Source organism: Macaca nemestrina, chromosome 11, assembly GCF_043159975.1.
Source record: "Macaca nemestrina isolate mMacNem1 chromosome 11, mMacNem.hap1, whole genome shotgun sequence".
Taxonomy (NCBI): Eukaryota; Metazoa; Chordata; class Mammalia; order Primates; family Cercopithecidae; genus Macaca; species Macaca nemestrina.
The window spans coordinates 138,564,209-138,587,155 of NC_092135.1; the positions used below are offsets into that span (position 1 = coordinate 138,564,209).

Genomic DNA, 22,947 nt, shown 5'->3' on the forward strand with positions numbered 1-22,947 from the left:
TCCCCAAAACTTTCCCAAACTGTCATCAGGACACAAGTGTGCGAGCAGAAGGCCCTGTGTTCACTGCCCAGGCCTTGTCCTTCACGGCGGGGGTCTTGACCAGCTGCCTTCTCGAAGCCTCACTGTTCATTCCTAACGTGGGTTCCTGCCAACCCCTCAGGCGGGCCAGTCAGGGCAGAGCGCCTGGCCCCAAGAAGACCCCAAATAGACCTGCTTCTTCTCCCCACCCTCCAAGGAGGCTCTGACCAGACAGGGGTGTTCTGAAGCAGGCAGGCCTGTCAGTGCCCCCACCTCCCTGTCTGCCCATCCCCTTCCCAGTGTCACCCACATGCCCACTCGCACACACGGCACTCCTGCACACTCATCCTCATGCTCATGTCAGGACCTCACAAGTTACCACCTTGCCGAAGGCCCAGGATCATTCATTTGTAAGTGGGTAAACTGAGACACGGTGTGCCATGTGCTCCATGGCCAACTGGCTTGGGCTGCACCTGCTGCCACACGGCAAAGCTCAGACTTGGCCCGTTTCCCCGCATCCACCCCAGCCGCTGGGCATCCTCGGAGTGGTTCCCACACCCAACTTGGTAGGAATTAACCCCTAAGGCAGGCAGGAGGCAGCGGCCACAGGGCCAGCAGGGCACCACCCAGGGCTCTGGAAGATGAGACCACCCATGGGGTCCTGAGTCAGAGACACAGGAGGGTGACAGAGGAGGGTTGGCAGCACCAGATGGTCATAGCCCAGGCCAGAGGCTCCCAAACATGTCTGACCAGGACCTGTGGTAAGTAGACTTAATGCCGCCACTCAGACCCTGTGCACATGCGTGCATGTGTGCATGTGAGTGTGAAATCCCGTCCTCCCGCCTTGCCTTGCTTCCCTCCCCATCCTTCCATGCTCCCTGGCTTCTGCCTAAGACTCAGCATGAGAACACGTGCTTCCGGGGGGCACAAGGCCCTGGAAGGTGGCCCCACTGCTGGGCAGCCCTGTGTCCCCGCCAGGCCCTGGCTGCCCTCACCTTGTTGTCGTCCTCCCGCTCGCAGGCCATGTGCAGAGCCGTCCTGCCCCCCTCCTCGGGGAGGGGCGTGTCCATGCTGTAGTAGGCTTGGGGAGGGCCTGGCTCGTTGCTGAGCTTCAGACTTGAGGGCAGCAGATCCAGCTGTGTAAAACGGAGGGCTCCACCAGCGCCCACGAACCTGCCGTGTGCCCACAGGAAGGCAAACGGAGCAAGGGAGCTTCCTCCCCAGACTGCGGGTCTGGAGTCTCACCCTGCGAAACCCTCTTGAAGGCAGATGCCTGACTTTCTTTGAGCCTGTCCCCTGCATGCCTGTCCCTGAGATACCCCAATATCCACAGGGGTCAGAGCCATTCTGTGCCCTCCCCTCCCAGGTCCCCCACGCGGTGAGCTGCACACACCCACATCTAGCATGTATGTGTGCTCAATAGCTTCTGCTGTGTGCCGGCAACTGGACAAGGCTCTGGAGCACAAAAAGGAAAGCCTCACAGCTCCTAACCTCAAGGGGCTCAACTCCTAGTACAGGAAGACATGGCCTCATGGCCCATGACTGGTGGTCTTTTGCAGCTTGGTAGGGCCTGGTGGAACAAGCTGGCTTTGGCCTGCCTTTGGAGGAGGCCCTGAGGACATGGAACTGGCCTCTGTCTGCAATTATGAACCTTCCAAAAGGCATGAGATGGAGTTACATGCAAAAGGTCCTCATGGGGACCCCCATGCTCTGTGGACTGCCTGAAGAATCAAGTTCTTAACTCATTCCAACCAACCACTTTTGCCTCTTGATACCAGAACAAGCTCACTGACTAAGGCTCTCATCTGGACGGGTTGTTTCAATGCAGGATCTCCACCGCCTGGGCCCCAAGCCAGGAGGCCCATCATGCTCGGCGAGCACAGGCTAGGCATAGTGTGTGAATCCATCCAGGCACACCTGGCCAAGGCCCCATATCCCTACCACAGGTCGCGAGGCACACACCTTGCCGGACTTGTAAGTGCTGTCCTTGTCAGATGCCTCGGCGTCCACGTCGGTGATGGCATGCAGCAGCAGCTCCACGATCTGTACCCCCTCCTCCCCAGGAAGGGCGGCAGCGATGTGGAGTGGTGTCAGGGTGCCCAGCTGCAGAGGAAACACCGGGATGGGCGGCAAGGCACGTACTCGTGGGGAGAGACAGGTGAGGTGCCTGGGGGGCCCAAATGCCAGGGACATGGCTGAGACTCCGAGGGCACCATTCTCAGCCTCACCTGCCCCACAACGTGCAGGACACTGGTCCCTGAAGGCAGCAGGGAAAAGCTCCCAACACACTAAGCGAGCCACGTGTGTTGCTTCCAACGCCTAATGTCTGCCAGGGCCGCAGGCAGGAAGGCCCACCCTGAACCCGTGTGATTTTAAGCCCCTCCCTGCCCTGCCAGGCCCACCACATTAACGGCCATGCAGCTCCTGAGTGACCTCCCGACTCCAGCCCCTGACCTGTCCATTCTCCACGCACAGTGTCCCCAGCCATCAGCTGACAGCATCCATAGAGGCCACTGCTGTGCAGCAGCGACCGAGGCGTTCGTAGGGGCCCTGGCCTCTAGAGGCAGCTCTGCCGTCCTAAGGGAGAGCGTGGCTGGGAACGGACAGTGGGCTTTGGGTCAAGGGATGCTCCCCAGTCCCTTGAAGACCAGCCTCGCTCAAACAGGAAAGAGAAAAGAACCCAGGAGAGACCCCTGAGGGGGAGACAGGTGAGCCTGGATGGTGGGAAGAGTCACCAGCATGAGGACCTGCCAGAGGAACTTGGGGAGAGCAGCTGGGTGTGCCCATGCATGCCCATCCACCAGTGGCCCAGGGAGATGGCCGGCACATCTGAGGCAGAGGGCAGGGTAGGTTCCAGGCAGCTGCCGACTCCCAGGAACAACAGGACTCTCCCAGCTTGACAGCAGCCCCTGGGACCCCCACACAGCCCCACACCCACAGCCTCAAGCATGACCAGGGCCAGCAGCATCCACACCCAGCAGAGGTATGTGGCGAGAGAAGAGAAACAGGAATACAATGCAGGCATCGCCTGACGCTGGGGAGGCGGGTGCTGCAGTCGACAATCTACTGACCCCAGAGGGACGCAGACCTAAGCAGGCAAGGGGAGAATGGGCAGCCCACTGCTCCATTTTAACTGCAGCCCAGGCCACCAGGAGGCGCATGGGGCCGTGCACCCACGACAGTCAGCCGGAGGCCACACCCTCCTTACATGTCATGTCACCCCTAAAACAGCAGCAGCAACAGCAACAACTGAGCTAGTAACAGAACCAACCCAGCTGAGGGGTGAATCGGGAAATGATTAAGCTGAGGAAATTCCCCAAAACAGCAGAAGCACAAAGACATAGAAAACACTCTAAAACAACATCAGGGGACATGAGAGAGAGCTGGAGTTCTAACATCTCGCAGGTAGGAGCTCCAGGACAGTAGGGAGGGCACAATGGAGAGAAATACTAGACAAATAATGCGAGAAAACTTCAGAGACCCACAGCTCTGACCCAGTGCTAAGGTGACTTGAGGAGGAAGAGAATTAACCCTTACAAAGACACCGGAGTCGGGGGGATCCCACTTCTCATTAAGTCCCACGAGTTCCGGAAGGGCAGAAGACAGTGAGGCAGGACCTTCAAAGGTCTAAGGGAAATCTGGTCCTTGTGGATGGAACAGTTGTTTTACACCTATTTCTAACAGGTGCTTGAAGCTGGCTCGATTGTCCCATATAACTGATGTTTTTGGTTCCTTTGAATAAACAGTGAAATTGACCCTCCCAATCGGAAAACTTGGGAAAGTTAGATTTGTTTTATCTGAGCTCCTTTCTCAGGAAATTGACCCTCAGACCTCCCAGATAGTATCAAGGAGCTGAGACCCACCAGATCACAGCATCTGGAGAGTGAGATTGCAAATGCCTCACCCTTCATGACTGCCTGATCTGCCAGCTGCTTCCTGCTGGCCAACTCCTCTTCCTCACTCTCCCTAATTCATGTTTTCCCACGCATGGTTACATTTCCTCCTAGCAATATAAACCCATAATTTTAGTGGGTTGTGTATGTAGATGGATTTGAGACTGATCTCCCATCTCCTTGGTTGCAGCACCCTATTAAAGCCTTCTTCCCTGGCAATACTCGTCTCAGTGATTGGCTTTCTGCGTGGCAAGCAGCAGGACCTCAACCAAACTCCTGCTGTTTCAGTAACAGATTTTGGTTCCCTGACCGGGAATGCATTGCTCATGGCTCAGCTGCTATGGGCCAAGAATTTCAGAAGCACCACCCACCCCCTCAAGCAGCTGCCTGACCCTTTTTTGCTGGAGATAGATTTTGGTCTCTCTCTTTGGTCACACCACTGCCAGCTCCAACAGTGTTCCTGATTGCCAAGAACAGACTTTGAAATGTGACATTTGTGTCTGAGTGGATGACTATCTTTTGTGGGCACCAGACAGCAGGATGTGCTCCCCTCAATTTGGGGATATTCCAAAAGAATTCCATTTTCAGGTTGAACAGGCCTGACAGAAAGTAAGCACCCCGGCTGTTCCAGTTGGGACACAGTTGGGGCTTGTTTGTTGCTGCAGCAGTTGGATTGTGTTTTGGTAATTGTTTGTATCAATATAGTCATGGGAAATCGGAATACACTGATCATCTTCTTGGCCCTGATATTCTTTGGAATCTAGAGAAGTTTGACCTCTCCATGGGCCTCATTTGACATGTGAATGGGAAAGTGGGATGGAGTTCCCTGTATCCAGGAGTTTATGTTGCTGTTCTAAGCAGGGTTAAGCCTGGTTAACAGGTGATGTTGTTGTGTGGTGCCATTTGGCCCCAGTGTTCTTTGACATCTGGGGAGGTTTGGCCTTTAAAACTCAAACCCATATGGAAACTGCTTTACCCCAAAATTTGGTTCACAGCCTTCACTGGATTACCTATTAGGGCAAACAAAGTTTAGCCATGTGAACGTGTTTGTTAACTGATGAGTTTGTATTGCTACCTCGTGGCTAGAGTTAAAGGTAAAAGCTATTGGATCTTTGTATGTATGCATATATATATATATATATGTTTAGATGTGTTTATGTTGTACATTCGTTATGTTGTATGTTGTGCCTACAAAATTGGCTTATAAATAACTGTGCTCATAAATTAAGTACAGGAGTCTAAGCAATTTTCAAGTTCAGACGACTTAAGTAAATCTTTAATAAACAAACTGGCTTTAACATTATGTTAAGATAAAAATACAAGTGTAGGCCGGGCGCGGTGGCTCAAGCCTGTAATCCCAGCACTTTGGGAGGCCGAGACGGGTGGATCACGAGGTCAGGAGATCGAGACCATCCTGGCTAACACGGTGAAACCCCATCTCTACTAAAAAATACAAAAAACTAGCCGGGCGAGGTGGCGGGCGCCTGTAGTCCCAGCTACTCAGGAGGCTGAGGCAGGAGAATGGCGTAAACCCGGGAGGTGGAGCTTGCAGTGAGCTGAGATCCGGCCACTGCACCCCAGCCTGGGCGACAGAGCAAGACTCCGTCTCAAAAAAAAAAAAAAAAAAAAATACAAGTGTCTTTGAAATTGTCAGCATCTATTTTTATCCGGGTTTTTTTTTTTTATTTGCGACAGAGATTTGCACTTGTTGCCCACGCTGGAGTGCAATGGCGTGATCTCAGTTCACCGCAACCTCCGCCTCCTGGGTTCAAGCAGTTCTCCTGCCTCAGCCACCTGAGTAGCTGGGATTACAGGAATACACCACCACACCTGGCTAATTTTGTATTTTTAGTAGAGACAGAGTTTCTCCATGTTGGTCAGTCTGGTCTTAAACTCCTGACCTCAGGTGATCTGCCTGCCTCGGCCTCCTCCCAAAGTGTTTGGATTACAGGCGTGAGCCACTGTGCCTGGCCTTTTATTCGGGTTTTATATTTCTCTCTGCTACATATTTTGAGGTTCTAGGGTTTGGCAGAGAAGGTTATAAAACTATAAATCCAGCCAAAACAAAATGATCCTTGTGTAACTTTTTTGACAAACAAGAATTTAGTACATGTAAATGAGATAAATGGTTGTAGTGAATCCTTTTTGTAATTTAAAATCTTAGTCATTTTTCTTTCTTCTTTTTCTTTTTTTTTTGAGACAGAGTCTCGCACTGTTGCCCAGGCTGGAGTGCAAAGGCGCAATCACCACTCACTGCAAGCTCTGCCTCCCAGGTTCAAGTTATTCTCCTGCCTCAGCCTCCCGAGTAGCTGGGAGTACAGGCACCCGCCACCACGCCCACCTAAATTTTTTGTAGTTTTAGTAGAGATGGGGTTTCACTGTGTTAGCCAGGATGGTCTTGATCGCCTGACCTCATGATATGCCTGCCTCGGCCTCCTAAAGTGCTGGGATTACAGGCGTGAGCCACCTCACCCGGCCCCATCTTAGTCATTTTTAATGCTTGTTGGATGTCTGGGTCATTTCCAGTTAAGAGTTATGATATGGGGAAACATTTTTTTTTTAATTGTGGAATGTACTCATCTATAAAATCTTACTATCTCTGGGAAATTAGCATCCTTAGAATTCTCAGTATTTCTTGCTTCCTAGTTTTTCACTAAAATTTAAGATTACTAAAAATAAAAATTGTAGTTAAAGTACAGTTTGGTATATATGATGTGCCAAAGAAGATGTGTCCTTATTGAAAAAAACAACACTTTCATCTAATTCAAAAGTTACCTAGGCCAGGCATGGTAGCTCATGCCTGTAATCCCAGCACTTTGGGAAGCCAAGGCAGGATGATTGCTTGAGCTCAGGAGTTTGAAACCAGCCTGGGTAACACAGCGAGACTTTGTCACTACTAAAAATTAAAATTAAAAAAATTATCCAGGTGTGGTGGCATGCACCTGTAGTTCCAGCTACTCAGGAGGCTGAGATGGGAGGATCACTTGAGCCCAGGAGGTTGAAATTACAGTGAGCTATGATCGTGCCCCTGCACTCCAGCCTGGGTGACAGAGTGAGATCCTGCCTCAAAAAGAAAAGGAAAAGGAAAAGGAAAAGGAAAAGGAAAAGGAAAAGGAAAAGGAAAGAAAAAAAGAAAGAAAGAAAGAAAGAAAGAAAGAAAGAAAGAAAGAAAGAAAGAAAGAAAGAAAGTAAGTTACCTAAAGGTTGATTCAAATTATGGATTTGAAAAGATTATTTATGAAACAAGGTATTAATATAAAGGAACCAGTAAGGAAGGCAAAGAGATGTGAAGAAAATTATGGATATTAAGATGTATTTTCATTAAGGAAGGTTATAAAGGGAATAATTTTGAGAAACAATCTCATACAGTAAATTTTTGTCCTAAGATAAAATGAATATTTTAAAAATTGTTATTTAAAAAAGAAAAAAAAATCTAAGACAAAACAGAAAGTCCAAGTATGTCAAATATAGTCTGTGTAAGGCATATGTAGTTTTTTTTCTATTTTTCTCTGTGTGTCTACCTTCATGTATATACAGACAAAATAGAAAGTTGAAAAAGTTTAGATAATATTCTTTAAAACTTGATAGAAAACTAGATAAATCTGGCTAATTAGCATTGGTCACAGTTAAAGCTTCTAGTCTTAATGAAGGTAAATTTAAAAATACTGTAAAAAAATGCATTCGCAGTTTGGCAATTCTTTTTTAATATAGTTAAGGATGAAGCCAGATTTAGCATAGAGCCAAATTTCACATCCATGCTTGCATTGCTTTGGCTCACACTGTATCTGCTTTTCTGCATAGGTAGTATTAGCACTGAAAGAGTTACTGGCCACATGACTCAAGCAAATTTCTTAAGTACACAAAATGTATAGTGGTGTTGGTGGCCTTAAATATAGTAATTTGTATACCAGGTATGAGATATTCATCACACTTTTTTAGGCTCTCAGGAACATTGAAGTCTCTAAGGTAAACTCAGTAGGAGAAAAGTTGGGTGTTGGTTTCCCGTTTGTTTTTGCTTTTATATTTCACCGATTTGTTGTTTGTTCTCCTTTGGGTTTTACTTATATATCCATATATATATAACCACTGATATTTTCTAGCTTCCAATGGAAGGCCTGTATTTGGTTCTATAGTCACTTTGTTTCCTATGCATTTCCAACAGTTCATCATTTGCTCTGTTTATCCAAAGTTCCTAAGCTACCTTTATTTATCAAGCCTCCAAGAATGATAGAGCACACCAGCCATTTAAAACTGGATTGGTTTTTCTTACCTCTGACGATCTAGAGAGCTGTAAAAGTGTTAAGGTTCCTGACAATAAATAAAAGATGCATTTTTACAAGTTCTGAAAAGAAATAGTACGTTACGTATTTTCTTACTTGGAAAAGTAGGTGAGAGTAGCAATGTTCACATGATGTTTATTTCCAAGGTAATTCTATTCAATCAATAATCTGAGTTGGTTTCACAGCCTTTCCTTTAGGTAATAAGGATAAACTGTGATATGGGGACAAAGTTTTAGTGTTCAGGAAAGATTGGCCTTGTCCTTAAAACTGTATTGACTGGGATTTCTCTCAAATTACTTAGTTGTCTTTACAGTTACTAAAATTAAGTGACATTCACTTGGATTAAGTAGTTTTTTCTCTTTTTTTGAGATGGAGTCTCGCTTTTTCGCCCATGCTGGAGTGCAGTGGCACGGTCTTGGCTCACTGCAAGCTCCACCTCCTGGGTTCACACCATTCTCCTGCCTCAGCCTCCCAAGTAGCTGGGACTACAGGCACCCACCACCATGCCTGGCTATTTTTTTTTTTTTTGTATCTTTTTTAGTAGAGACGGGGTTTCACCGTGTTAGCCAGGATGGTCTCGATCTCCTGACCTCGTGATCTGCCTGTCTCAGCCTCCCAAAGTGCTGGGATTACAGGCTTGAGCCACCGCGCCCGGCCGAGATGGGGTTTCACTGTGTTAGCCAGGATGGTCTCTATCTCCTGACCTCGTGATCCACCCACCTCGGCCTCCCAAAGTGCTGGGATTACAGGCAATAATAAAATATTTTTCTCTTTTGAGTAAACTGCAGGGAAAAAAAAGAGAGGTTCAGTTGGCCTCATGTTGTCTTTATTAGGTCTTATTGTTTGGGAAACTGATTCTCCTATCAAAGAGTAAAGGTTTTTGTGGTTTTTTTTTTTTTTTTTGAAATATTTGAATTATTTTGGCTAAAGGATTGGCACTTGTATAGTGACCTGTGATCCTGTTTTATAATATCAAGTGTCTTTAACCTTTGATATATGACAAACTCCAAAATCAAAATTTCAAGTTTTAAATTCAGTCTTCTTCACGTCAAACTACCTTTTTGGGGGCCACTGGGTCCCCAAAGTCCAAGAGAGACATAGTAGGCTTATTTGGTATGTTAGAATTTTACAGAAAGCATTGTCAAATGCAAAGTAGTATTTAACTTTCTCTAGGTTACATGTATATAGGTACGTTGTTCATTATGTGTTCCAGAATTGCATGACATTCCTGAAATTCTGATCTGTCTTAATATATGTTGCCAGTGGTTATAATTATTGTTAAATTGTCTGATACAGAAATAACAAAATTTCCTTGTCAGCTGTGTCTTTACAGCTGTCCTAAGACTTTCGTCATCTACAATTATTGTTTTGCTTTGATTCTTTTCACAAAGTGACTTATAATCAGCTACCATCCAGGGCTTGCTTCTTTGGGTGGAGTTCATGGAAAGGACTATTGAATGCACATTTCTGTTAACTTTGGAGATTGTGCCATTGGATCAGGAAGAAACTTCCAGGGCTCTAAAAAGCTGGTGTTAACCCATTACGACGGCTAACCCAGCATGAAGCATAGCAAAGGTGACTGCATGAACCGAAGCAGTGGAGGACTGAAACCTTTTTTATGGTTTTTTGAAACACTGCTGGTTCTTTTTGTTTCATTTTTCGGATTCTGGAAAGCTTTTTTCTTCTGAGCTGTTTATATCCATTAACAATAGAGTATACTCTTGCAAACAGAATTTGAAGCTTTTTTCTGTGTCTGCCTGACTTCTCCAGAATTTGGAGACTGCAAATATTTTTAATTCATGGCAATGTATTTGTTTGCATGCATTTATTAGGAATCTGTTTTCTTTTATAATGGGACACAGTTGGAGGAACTGGTTATTCTCCCAGGGCTTTGACTGGAATGGCACATTTTCAGAATAAGCAGATTGCTTTGAGAAATTGAGACTGACTTTATAGAGCCAATGAGAACCTCTTAGAATAACTGGCCTCATACCTTGTCTATGCAGTTCCTTTGCATGCTTCCTGGCCTGCAGTTAAGTGGACTGTGTCACTTTCTGTCAGGCCTAGGAGCCTCAAGTTGTTTGGGACCTTGAGAAGAGTGGTTCTCCCAATTCACACAGGGATCTGAAGGCACAGATGGATCCTTGGCTTGGCTTGAGAGGCCTTTGAGGTGGAGTCTGAGATTCCTTGTGAAAGGTTCTAGCAAAGCCAACTTAGGAGAGCCTGGATGGACAATGATTCTTGGCCAGGCACAGTGGCTCATACCTGTAACTCTAGCACTTTGGGAGGCCAAGGTGGGAGGACTGCTTGAGTCCAGGAGTTTGAGACCAGCCTGGGCAACATAGTGAGACTCTGTCTTTACAAAAAATTTTAAAAATTAGCCAGGCCTGGTGATACATGCCTGTAGTCCACCTACTCTGGAGGCTGAAGTAGGAGGATCACTTGTGCCTGGAAGGTTGAGGCTGCAGTGAGCCATGATTATGTCACTGCACTGCAGCCTACGTGACAGAGTGGGACCCTGTCTCAAAAGAAAAAAAAGACAATAATTCTTCCTGCACTTTGTGTGAGTAATCAGGCCACTGAAGCTTATTTTGCAGGTAGGTTGGTCTTGCTGTGATTTGCCTTTGGTGGAAGTGGGGGACTGGAAAGAGAAAGATTGTGTTTTACAAAAAACTCTAGTATCAGATTAACCTTTGATTCTTGGGTGGCCGCAGGGTTACCCATGGTGTGGAGCTGCCCACAATGCCCCTCCTCAGCATGAAGCAGCCAAACGGATCCATGGCCTGATTCCTCATGACTGAGGAATTGACAAATGGGGGAAGGGTGTTGCAACTGGCCTAGTAGTCCCTTAGAATGGATGTCTATGGTTTCTTTTAAATAAACATAGAAATTGATCCTTCCATTCTTTAAAACTTGAGAAAGTTACATTTGTCTTATCTGAGATCCTTCCTCAGGAAACCAACCAGCAGGCCTTCTAAATAGTATCAAGGAACAGAGACTCACTAGATCATGGCATCTGGACAGTGAGACCCGAGACCCCTCATCCATCATGACTGCCTCTGGGAGCACCAGCTTCCTGTTGACCAATTCTTTTTCCTTAGCCCTCCTAATTCCTGCTTTTCCACACATGGTTACATTTCTTCCCTGCTATGTAAACCCCCAATTTTAGTCTGTTGAGGACACGGATTTGAGAATGATCTGTTCTCCCTAGTGCAGCACCCGATTAAAGCCTTCTTCCCCGGCAGTGCCCATCATCTCACTGATTGGCTTTCTGTGCGGTAAGCAGCAGGATCTAGACCGAACCCCTGGCGTTTTGGTGACATGTTCATTTCCAAACCCACTCAAATATTTTAATTGCTAAAAAACTTTCTATTTGAAAGATAAATGTGTAAATAATACATTCCTGATCAGCTATGAACAGATGAATAAACAAGTGAGTCAGTGAAGGATGTCTGTGCCCAGTTTAAAGGTTGTGACCTTAATCAGTTTCAAAAATGGAGTCCGATCAGTAAACCTAAAAAGTTATGAAATTATCCTGAGTCTTAAACCAAAAATTCTATTTTCTGTGTAACCTTACACTTGGAAGAAAAGTTTAATTTCTTTCAAGGCTGGGCACTAAGAGTCCTGGACAGTGAGACCCACCTGCCCTCAAACACTCGATGCCGCCTGAGTGACAACTGGCAAGGCTGGTGGCCAGAGAGAGCCGTCAGCTCTCACCCCATCAACACCCTGTGAATATGGTAAAGTGCTGAAACGATGGACGATGGACGAGTGTTTACACAACTGAAGAAGAAAAAATCTACAAGCAAATTTCACAGCCAAGTGGACAGACTCCCATCATGTGTCTGCATAATGGGCCCCCTATTCTGGGGGCACCCAAAGGTGGCCCTGGTGCCAGTTCGTGATCCATCTGGAATCTCCACAGCCACTGTGGACAGCAGTCATTTCTTGAGTGTGGATGGGTGGATGCACTGAATGGAAAATTGTGATAGGGTTAGTCTAGATTTTAAATTAGAGAAATGACTGTAGGGCCCTTCAAAACACAAAGAGAAAGAACAACAACAAGGGTTCAGGCAAACGGATGAAACACAACAGACAATGTTCATGTTAAAGTGAACAGGAAACACCACAGTGAGCCCACGCTTGCCGCCATACCTCCATCTTGCCCTGTCCCCTGTGCAGCCTAACGAGGCCCTCATGGACTGACAGAGCTGCAAGGGAAGCCTGGCCTCACTCCAGATGCCTCTGAGAGGAGACGCAGTCGTGGGCAGTGACTGATTCCATTCCAGAGCAGTGGAAATCCAGGAAGGAAGCCCTTCCAGTAGCTGTGCTGTGGGGAAGGCTGCGGGAATCTGGGGCCAGGCACGGGGGTGCCCACTGCCCAGGGGGACAGGTGGGAAAAGGAGAGTCGTTTGAACGAGCAAAGCCCATAAAGCCCTGAGTCCCCAGTGAAACTCAGCAGAAACACTAAACTTTCTTCGAAGAACTAGCAGGCTAATTTATTCCAGAGCAAAATGCCCTGTGAAGCTGCTTGCTCACGGGTGGGCGTGGCCTCAGAGGGGGACGCCATCCTCTGGGAAAGGCACAGGCTGTGTCTCTTAGCAGGCACAGGACTCTCACTTCTTAAGAAAGAAAATAAAAAATCAGATTCCCCTTCAAAGATTTTTTTCTCAGCTAAATATTTTGCCGGCTGGATCTGCTGTGGTAAAGATAAAATCTCAGCACCAAAACCCTTTGCCTCCGCTGCTGGTGTCCTTGTGATGCTGAGCCTGGGGTGAAAGGGGGCCCGCCTCCTCCTGAACACAAGTCTCCCCTTTCCAAGGGGACTTCAGGACGCGCTTCCCCTGAGTTTGCTTCAACACTGGGAAAACATTATACAGATCGCGAAATACTCTAGAAACTAGCACAGCGTCCAAATCCTGTCTGGGGACATGGGAGGAACAGCGGGCTGTGGGATCCCCCACTCCGGCGCCCCATCACCAACACAGCCCAGTGGTCGCCTGCAAGAGCCCACCCCGCTCTTCCGCGCCGAGGTGGAGCGAGGAGCTGCCCGGCCCGTGCCCGAGAGTCTGAGCTCATCCCGGCGCCCGCCCGCAGAGGCTCCTACCTGCGGGGGAAAGCAGATGTCGGTCCTCGCCCCGTGCTCCAGCAGCAGCCTCACCCCATCCACGTCCCCGGCCTTCACCGCGAGGAACAGGACCTGCATGGGCACGCGGCACAAGTTGGGATCCGCGCCTCGGCGCAGCAGCAGCTTAATGGTCTGCCAGCGCTTCCTCCGCCTGAAAAAGAGGGCACACTTGTGGGCCCCTGGAGGGCAGGCACCTGCACTGCGCCCAGGACGGGGCTATGCCAGCAACGAGACTGCGCAGGGGCTTGTAGGGAGTGTGTGTGTGCCACAACCACACACACACCCACCACACCACACACCTACAACACACACATACACGGAGACACACCACACAACTACACAAGCCACACCAGAGCGCACACCACACACACACACACACGGCACACACAGCACACCACACAGCACATTCACAGCACACAACCACACAGCACACAACCCCACACACAAGCCACGCCAGAGCACACACACACCACACAACCACACACAGCACACCACACACAAGCCACACCACAGCACACACACCACAGCATACACAGCACACATACACCAACCACACAGCACACCACACACAAGCCACACAGAGCACACACACCACAGTATACACACCACACACACACACAAGCCACACAGATCACACACACCACAGTACACACACAGCACACCACACACTCAAACCACACACACCACTCACGCCACAAAGACACAAACACACAGGCACACACACCTCTGAGGGGTCACTGAGCAAAAGGCTGGCCAGCTCAGGGGGAAGCTGTGCCTCCGGAGGGTACTTGCGCCTCAGGAGAGGCTGGGGCCAGGTGGGTGGGGATTGTGCAGCCATGCAGGGCTGAGGGAGAAGCTCAAGGGAGGAGGAAGGGGCTGGGGGTAGGGGGCCCAGGTGGCAGCGGGAATGACCGTGCGTGCAGGGCAGGTGTAGGACCCAGCCAAGCTCGCTGACCCTGCAGCAGGCACAGAATCATAGCTGCGGGAACTAGATTGGCCTTGAGCAGCAGCCCCCAGTGTCCACACCCCCATCCAGACCCTTACCACTCTGAAGCCCGCAGAACTGTGTTCATGTGGGTGCTGGCTCTCCTTGTCTGTCACTACTAGGTAAAGCTCAAAAACTGTCAAAATGTGTCCAGAATGCATTCCTTCTGGTGGGTACTTGGTCCTGCTGACTTCAAGAATGGAGCCACAGACCTGCCGTGAGTGTTACAGCTCTTAAAGATGGTGGGTCTGGAGTTTGTTCCTTCAGATGTGTCCAGTTTCTTCCTTTCCGTGAGTTCATGGTCTCACTGACTTCAACAATAAAGCCTAGACTTTCACAGCGAGTGTTACAGCTCTTAAAGGTGGTGCAGACCCAAACAGCAAAATTTATTGTTCAAAGAAAAAAGCTTCCACAGCGTGCAACGTGACCTAAGGAGGTTGCCGCTACTGGCTGGGGAAAAGAGGGCGGCGAGGGGGGTGGACTGCAGCCAGCTTTTATTTGCTTATTTGGCCCTGGCCACATCCTGCTGATTGGTCCATTTTACAGAGCACTGATTGGTCCATTTCACAGAGTGCTGATTGGTGCATTTACATTTCTTTAGCTAGACACAGTGCTGATTGGTGCAATTTTACAGAGTGCCGATTGGCACGTTAGAATCCTTTAGCTAGACACAGAGCGCTGATTGGTGCATTTACAATCCTTTAGCTAGACATAAAAGCTCTCCAAGGCCCCGCCCAACCCAGAAGCTCGGCTGGCTTCACCTCTCAATAACCGCTCACCAACTTGTTAACCATAACAAACCCACTGCATGTTACCAATAAGTAATAGTGTCACAAAAAGTTATTTTACAAAGCAAAACCAGTTAGGGAGAAGGGTGGCACTGTTTTCCACCTTTGCTGGATTCCCCTATCTGCTCTGCTGCAGCCTTGGTGGAAGTGAGTGGAGACCCAGCTTCCCCCAGGTATGCGGCTGGATGAAGGAGTATTTGAGCAGCCTTTCTGATCATCATGGTCTTCCTGTTTGAACTACCCAGGCTGGGGGCGGTGAGCTAGCTACCCGGTGGAGCTGGACACTCATCAACCAGCCTTCCACACCTGGTTGCACTGAAGCCCACGGGCCCATCTCTCACTGTCAATGGATCTTCATCCACCTGGCGATGGTTCGACATCAGAACTTGGCTGTGTGGCCAAGTTCTGCTATGCCATCTCACCCGAAAAACCTCTGAATACCCACGTCTCAAAGGAAGCTATGAAGGTCTTGGTGGTGGATACAAGTGTCCAAAATTCTGCTTTTCACTTGAAAATGTAAATTTCACCAGCAACAAATAGTGTCATATGTTTTCCTTAAAGCGGCAGGCTGTGTTCAGGAGAATGAACAGCCACATACCAGTGGTCATTCTTCTGATCAAAAAAGGGGCAGGAGGTTAAGGAAGACACCACATTCTATTTGCTACTCTGGCCCTGGGGGAAGCGCTTCTTGCACAGAAGCGGTGTGCCTTGGTCTATGGCAGATGCACATCAGTGTCCTTCCCGTGTTTTCTGATCCAGAATATTCGAGGGGTGTATACTCAAGGAGCAAGATTTAATGCAATTCGTCATTGCTTTTCTGCTTTGTCAAAGGCATTCTTCAGTGAGACAGGCATCCCCCCAAGTGCACATCGCGGTGAAGGAATACCATGCCCCCATGCAGGCTGGGCACTGCTGCCTTGCAGGCTGGGGGTTGGTGGTCTGCATTTCCCTGTCTTCATACCATCCACCAATGTCAACACAAGGAGAAGGCTAACAGAGTCTCAGGGTTATCAAGAGAATCGTTTTGACCCCACAGACTCCCTGAAAGTGTCTTGGACCCCCCAGGGGTGCATGGACCACATTTTGAGACACACTGGTATAGACAGGGTGGGCAGTAGGAATGTGTGGGCTGCCCAGGCAGGTGTCACTCACATGCACCATGGCTAGGAGAGGACCCCTGGACTGTGGCCCCTGCTGAGGCTCCCACAGAGACACTTCAGGCCAGTGCCAAAGGCCAAAGCAGGGCTGGGGTGGCACTGAAAACAGCCCGTCACTGTAGCACCCCCACAGGCTCGGCCATGGCGTGGAGGCACCAACACAGGGATGCTCACACATTCAGACACATATCTCCAGACACAACGTCTCCCGCTGGCACACGGAAGAGACATGGGTCTGCTGTGCATAGGATTCCGCCCTGATGGTGGCCCTCCACCCCTGCCCCCTGGCACCAGGACCTACTCGATCATGGACAGCGCCATCCTCCGCATGGTCCCTTTGTCGAAGCTGCTGGTGCAGAGTGAGGGCGAGGCCATCCTCAGCAAGCTGTGGGACTGGGCGCTCCTCTCCAGCATGGCCTGTGAGAGCTCGATGGAGAAGTTGCACACACACATGTTGGACTCAAAGTTCGTCTCAGTGCTGCACAGAGTGCCCCGGTCTGTGTTTCCCAGTATGTCCTCGAGCCCACTTTCCACATGGCCAAGGCTGCCCTTCACCAACGGGGAGTCCCCCTTCAGAGAGCTGCTCCTGTGTTCCACGGACTCCCCAGGCTGCCCAATGTCCTGAGAGTGGCCGCCCTCCTGGCTGCCCAAGATGTGTGGCAGTGGCGGTGGTGTTGGCGGTGGCCTCAGCTCACAGCTACCCTGGAAAGGCACGTTCACCTCACTGTACAGAGACTCCAGGTTTGTGTCCATGAATGATGATGAAAGGATTGGAACAACTGGGAATTTTGGAGGTTCCTTTGGAAAGAACCAAAAAGGTGTCATTAGAAGAAATTGGAGTGACAACCTCATTCTAGGACCTTCTTCAGCAAGGACCAATGCCCATGGCCTAGAGCTGTCTTCAAAGCACCTAGGCTGAAAAGACCAGGGCAGCTTTCCCCAAACCCTCAAAGAGGGGAAAAAAACCCTGTGAAGGTATCGCACAGAAGCCTGCACCTGACCAGGCCACACCCCAGGCTGCATGGCCCTATACATGGCTGCTGAGCTCACAAAATGTGGCCCGTCCACATCCAGGTGCTTAGGAGTGAAGGAGAGGTTGGAAAACGAAGGCAAATACCTTAATGATGCTGCTTATTGATCATACACCAACATGATTGGATTTTGAATACATTAGGCTAAATTAAATATATTAAAATTAATTTCACCTGTTTTACTTTTTCACGTGGCTACCTCCCAAATTTCAATTACACGTTTTATTTCTGTCACATGGCACTGCCCTTGATCTGCTTGTGTTTTGAGCCACGGTTCCCAAAGTGTGGCCTCTGGACCAGAGGCATCGTTGAAACCAGCCCAAGAGTCCCACAGATAGTTGTTTTTGGATAAACATAGAAATCGACTCTTCTGTTAAAGCTTGAAACTCGTATTTGTTTTATCTGAGTTCCTTCCTCAGGAAAGGACCTTCAGGAAGCATCAGAGAGCTGAAACCCACCAGATCACCACACCAGATGTCTCCTTGCCTTGTCCTAGTTCCTGTTTTCTTACACATTGTTACATTTCTCTCCTGCTACCTAAACTCCCAGTGTTAGTCAGTCAGGGAGATGGACTTGAGACTGAGTTCCCATCTCCCTGGCTGCAGCACCCGATTAAAGCCTTCTTCCTTGGCAATACTTGGCATCTCAGTGATTGGCTTTCTGTGCAGCGAGCAGCAGGACTGAGACTGAACCCCTGGTGTTTCAGTAACATCGGTACTGCCAGGAAACTGTTAGGCATGCAGATTCTCAGCCCCATCTTGGGGGCGTTGTCATGGATGCCCACTCTCCCTCCACAGTACCCCTTTCCTGCACAGTGCTGGCAGGGCAGGTCTCGGGGCCCCAGGCTGCTATGCAAGTGACGTGTAAAGAACACATAATCACTTGGCAACTGTGGTGGAGCTCAGGCTCCGTTAAGGGATACCCAGGCTCTATCTCTCTTGCCCACTCCCTGCCTTATCTTATAACTCACCCTGTACAAGCCTGGTGCACACAGGAGGACGGAGGAGGCTCGGTGGACACTTAGAGAGACAGAGAAGACAACAGGGGACAGTTGGTGGTGCGGTGACCACCGGGGGCTGACCTGGGGCTCGGGCATGGTCCGTTCAGCAACATTGGGCTTGAAGGACTGGGCAGGGTAGTAGACGAGGAAACACATGCTGAGCGCCGTGAGACCCTCATCTGAGCACTTGTTCACGTCGGCCCCACAGTCCAGGAGAAGGTTGACAATGTCGTTGTGGCAGTGAGTCTGGAGGGAGATGAGGCGGGACTCAGGAGGATGCGCCTGGGAAGGGTCACTGGGCGTCCTGATGCCCTCATGAGGCCACCCCATGGCAGGGCAGGAACCGGTGCTCATTCGGGAGCTTAGCAAAGGGACAAGTGTGGGACAGAGGAATGGAATGGGCACTCTGCCCCAAACCCTTCTCCACAAGACCATAAGTGTCACACTCAGCTGAGGGGGTTTCTGCTGAACGGTGAGGCAGAGGTATGGACACATCAGTATCCCCATGTACCTCAGCTCTGCTCCTGCAGAGGGGGCCACAGAGGGCCACCCACATGTGTGACCCTTACAGCTAAGCTCCTGCGGGCACCAGCCAGGAGGGTTGGGGACTTACAGCAGCCGCAGCGAGCACAGTGTAGCCTTTTGCGTCCGCCACGTCGGCACTAGCAAAGTTGTCCTTCAGGATCCCACAAATCCAGTCGTGGTTCCCTTCCTCAGCCTTTAGGATCATCTCCGTGGAAAGCCGCTCTTTGGGCCCACAGAGTGCAAAGCCACTGCGCTTCCCCTCCAGGATGGCGCCCATGTTCCAGCTGGTGTGAGCCGGCTTGTTCCTGGCAACACAACAACTTTCAGTGGTCCTAGACCAGGTTCTGCACCTCCCACGAGAAAGGGTCCAGCTGGGCCACCTCCCTCCAATGCCTCCCCTTCTTGTGGCTCAGCCCCCCACTGTTCACTCCTCAGGCATCCTGAGTGCTGGCAGCTGCACCCCCAGCTGCTCATGATCCACTAGGTTGCACATGGCGGTGTGGACATGCCACCTGGACGTCAAGATGCTTGGGCTACATGTCTGTCCCAGCAGGAATGTGCTGGCTGCGAGTACACCCATGCATCTCTCATTCATCTGGGTCACTGGGTGTTTGCTAAGAAATGGGCTGTAACAGCAAAGGTGCTGGGTAGGAAGGAGGCCAACATACATGTGGGTCCAGTCTCAGTACCAACACCCACATTCCACCCTCTGCTCGTACACTTTTGTCTGAGTAGACAACACGCATATCTCATGGCTTACCACACAACACTGATGCCTCCTGGTGTGTACACAACCTCTTTTCACAATAGAGAACCTGTGCATTACAGTTGCTTCTGTACCTAACAGTCTTCTGCCTACACAGTGCTGGCAGGGCAGGTCTCGGGGCCCCAGGCTGCTATGCAAGTGACGAGTAAAGAACACATATCACTTGGCATCTGTGGTGGAGCTCAGGGTCTCTTGGGGGATGCCCAGGCTCTATCTCTCTTGCCCACTCCCTGCCTTATCTTGTAACTCACCCTGTACAAGCCTGGTCCACACAGGAAGACCAGTTGTAACTGTCAACAATTACAAGCCCAGTTGATGTTTGCATGATGGATGGATGTATGGTTGGGTAGGTGGATGTATGTTGCATGAGTGAATTGATGGATGAATGGGTGGGTGAGTGGATGAATGGACGGGTGGGTGGGAAGATGGATGAATGGGTAGGTGGGAGGGTGGATGGATGGGCGGGTGGATGAATAGATGGATGAGTGGGTGGGTGGATGAATGGGTGCTGCATTGGTGGATTGATAAAGATGAATGGATGGGTGGGTAGGTGGATGCATGAATAGATTGATGGATAGATGGGTAGGTGAGTGAATGAATGGGTAGGTAGGTGTGTAGATGAATGGATGGTTGGATGAATGGATGTTGCATGGGTGGGTGGGTGGATGAATGGGTAGGTAGATGGGTAGATGAAAGGATGGCTAGATGAATGGATGTTCCATGGGTGGATTGATGGATGAAGGGGTGGGTGGGTGGATGAATGTTGCATGAGTATACTGATGGATGAATGGATGGAAAGGTGGGTGAGTGGGTGAATTAATGGGTAGGTGGGTGGATAGACAAATGGATGGCTGGATGAATGGATGTTGCAAGGGTGAATTGATGGATGACTGGACTGGTAGGCGGGTGGACAAATGGGTAGGTGGGTGGGTAGATGAATGGATGGCTGTATGAATGGATATTGCATGCATGAATTGATGGATGAATGGATAGGTAAGTGGGTGGATGAATGAGTAGGTGTGTGGGTGGACTGATAGATGAATGGATGGGTGGGTGGGTGAATGGGTAGGTGGGTGGATAGATGAATGGATGGCTGGATGAATGGATGCTGCATGGGTGTATTGATGGATGACTGAATGGGTGGGTGGGTGGATGAATGGGCAGGTGGGTGGGTAGATGAATGGATGGCTGGATGAATGGATATTGCATGCATGAACTGACGGATGAATGGATGGGTGTGTGGGTAGATGAACAGATGCTTGAATGAATGGATGTTGCATGGGTGGATTGGATGGTAGGTGGGTGGGTGATTGGGTGGGTGGATGGATTGATAAATGAAAAAGCAGCCACTTATTCTCAGAAAATATGCATTCTGAAAGTTTAGTGACATCTGAGGTCAATATTTAGGAAAGGAATTAAAGTGTTCTTGAATATTTTAACTTCTAAAAATTAAACACTTCGGCCGGGCACAGTGGCTCACACCTATAATCCCAACACTTTGGGAGGCCAAGGAGGGTGGACCATGAGGTTAGGAGTTCAAGACCAGCCTGGCCAATATGGTGAAAGTCCATCTCTACTAAAAATACAAAAATTACCTGGATGTGGCGGTGGGCGCCTGTAATCCCAGCTACTCTGGAGGCTGAGGCAAAGAACTGCTTGAACCCAGGAGCCGGAGGTTGCAGTGAACCAAGATTGCACCACTGCACTCCAGCCTGGGTGACAGAGTGAGACTCTGTGCCCCCCCCCACCAAAAAAATTAAACACTTTTCCTTAGGTGGTGGCTGACTTTCCTGGGGCGCTGGGTAGGGTAGGAGGGTTTTTGGAAGACCAACAGAGCAGAGCATCTTTTCATGCCATCCTTGGACAAGTCGAAGGCCTGGCTGGGCCCCAACACCACTACTGCCCTGTGCTCCCACCCTTGGCTCTCAGGCAGATCCCTTACCACCACATAACAGTAACAACAAACCCTGCTCTCCATGCCAACCCTGAGAGGAGACTTGGCCCACGGAACACCTAGGCGCTGACGCAATCGTCAGGGCAGGGCACTAGCTACGGCCTGCACAAGGGGAAATGCACAGGGCCCAGGGCCAGGACTCACCTGCAGCTCCATGGACTCAGAAGCTTCTCCCCAGCCACATCTGCCCCAGGTTCCACACCAGCCTTGGGACTCCCCTGGCTGCATGTTCACTAATCCACCTCCTGATCACTCCTGTCCCCAAGAGTGGGCAGGTGGGATCCTGAGACCCTCATTCCCCTGCACAGACGTCCAGGGCCCCAGGGCCCAGCCTGTCTCCCAGCTCGAGCCAGCAGGGGCTTTCCCTCCCTTCATTATGGCCCACATCAGTCACTTAATGGGAGGAGCGTGTTTAGGTTACCCTGAGGGAGCACCCTCAGTGGCAGCTGGCTGGGGGCCTCAGGAACCTGCCTAGGGGCAGCTTGCACAGTGCAGGGCCCTGGGGGAGGAGCAGTAGCAGACTGGTCACCTGAACTTATAAGTTTGCTTCTGGATTTTGATCAACAAAGGGGTCTCATTGATTATGAACCAGGGTTCTCCATCGTCAACGAACGGAGGAATTTCATTGAGGAAGATGCAGGTGTCCAGCTCTTTGCGGAAAGAGCTTGTCATGGGCAGGTGGTCACAGTCAGTCGAGTAGACATACGTTTCTGGAGGCAGCATTAGGTTGTCATTCAGAAGAAACCGCTTATACTCATAGAAAAAGGGGTCCTGTTCCTCCTGCAGTCCCCACTCTGTTTGCTCCTCTTCTGAGAGGCTGATCCTGGCAGGGCTGTAGGTGAGGAAGCCGGAGAACTCAGGGTAGCTGAGGAGGGAGAAGCCACTGGGGATCTGGGTGCACAGCTTGATGAGTTGCTCCCGGAACCACAGCCCCACGTCCTGGCTGCCGTCAGGGTAGGTCTCAACGCCTGGCCCAAACCGCTGGTCCGCTTTGTACAGCCCCTGCCAAGGAAGTGCAATAGGCTGAGGAGAGATGGCACGACCCAGCTGCATGCTGTGATCAAGCTTGTAACATCAAAAGAAATCCCAAAAAAGAAAACTTTCCCAAGAAATGCATGCATTCACCCAGTCAACATCTCTGGAGGCTTAGGCTGTGCTGCCCAGGGGCTGAGGCGGACCAGCTCTCCCGAGGGACAGGAAGGAGGGCACTCCAGAGAGCACATGGAGGGGCAAGGGGGCGGCCAGGGAGGTCTCGGTGGCCTCTGAGGTGAGGACATGATGGAGGTCTCATGGTGAAAGCATGTCAGAGACGCCAGGTGTGGGTTCAATTCAGGGAACCCAGCCCAAACACCCTGACACGCTGGGGCAGCAGTGGGTGGGGACGAAGTGTGCAGGCAGCAGGTCAGGTATGATCCAAGAAGC

General features: G+C 50.0%; 1 protein-coding gene across 18 annotated transcripts in view; it reads right to left on the reverse strand.

Moving 5' to 3' along the window:
* LOC105473787 (ankyrin repeat and MYND domain containing 1) overlaps nt 1–22,947 on the reverse strand; it is a 94,261-nt gene that overhangs the window by 48,729 nt on the left and 22,585 nt on the right. For 16 of the 18 annotated variants that reach the window (XM_011727828.3, XM_071073726.1, XM_011727826.3 and 13 more), the window contains 7 exons: nt 22,055–22,527; nt 18,894–19,110; nt 18,362–18,526; nt 16,551–17,047; nt 13,299–13,470; nt 1,981–2,121; nt 1,014–1,154 (listed from right to left, as the gene is read on the reverse strand). In XM_011727828.3, coding sequence (XP_011726130.2) covers nt 1,014–1,154; nt 1,981–2,121; nt 13,299–13,470; nt 16,551–17,047; nt 18,362–18,526; nt 18,894–19,110; nt 22,055–22,527 — 1,806 coding nt within the window. The remainder of the gene's footprint in view (nt 1–1,013; nt 1,155–1,980; nt 2,122–13,298; nt 13,471–16,550; nt 17,048–18,361; nt 18,527–18,893; nt 19,111–22,054; nt 22,528–22,947) is intronic. The other 2 variants (XM_071073725.1, XM_071073724.1) reach the window with 1 other exon arrangement.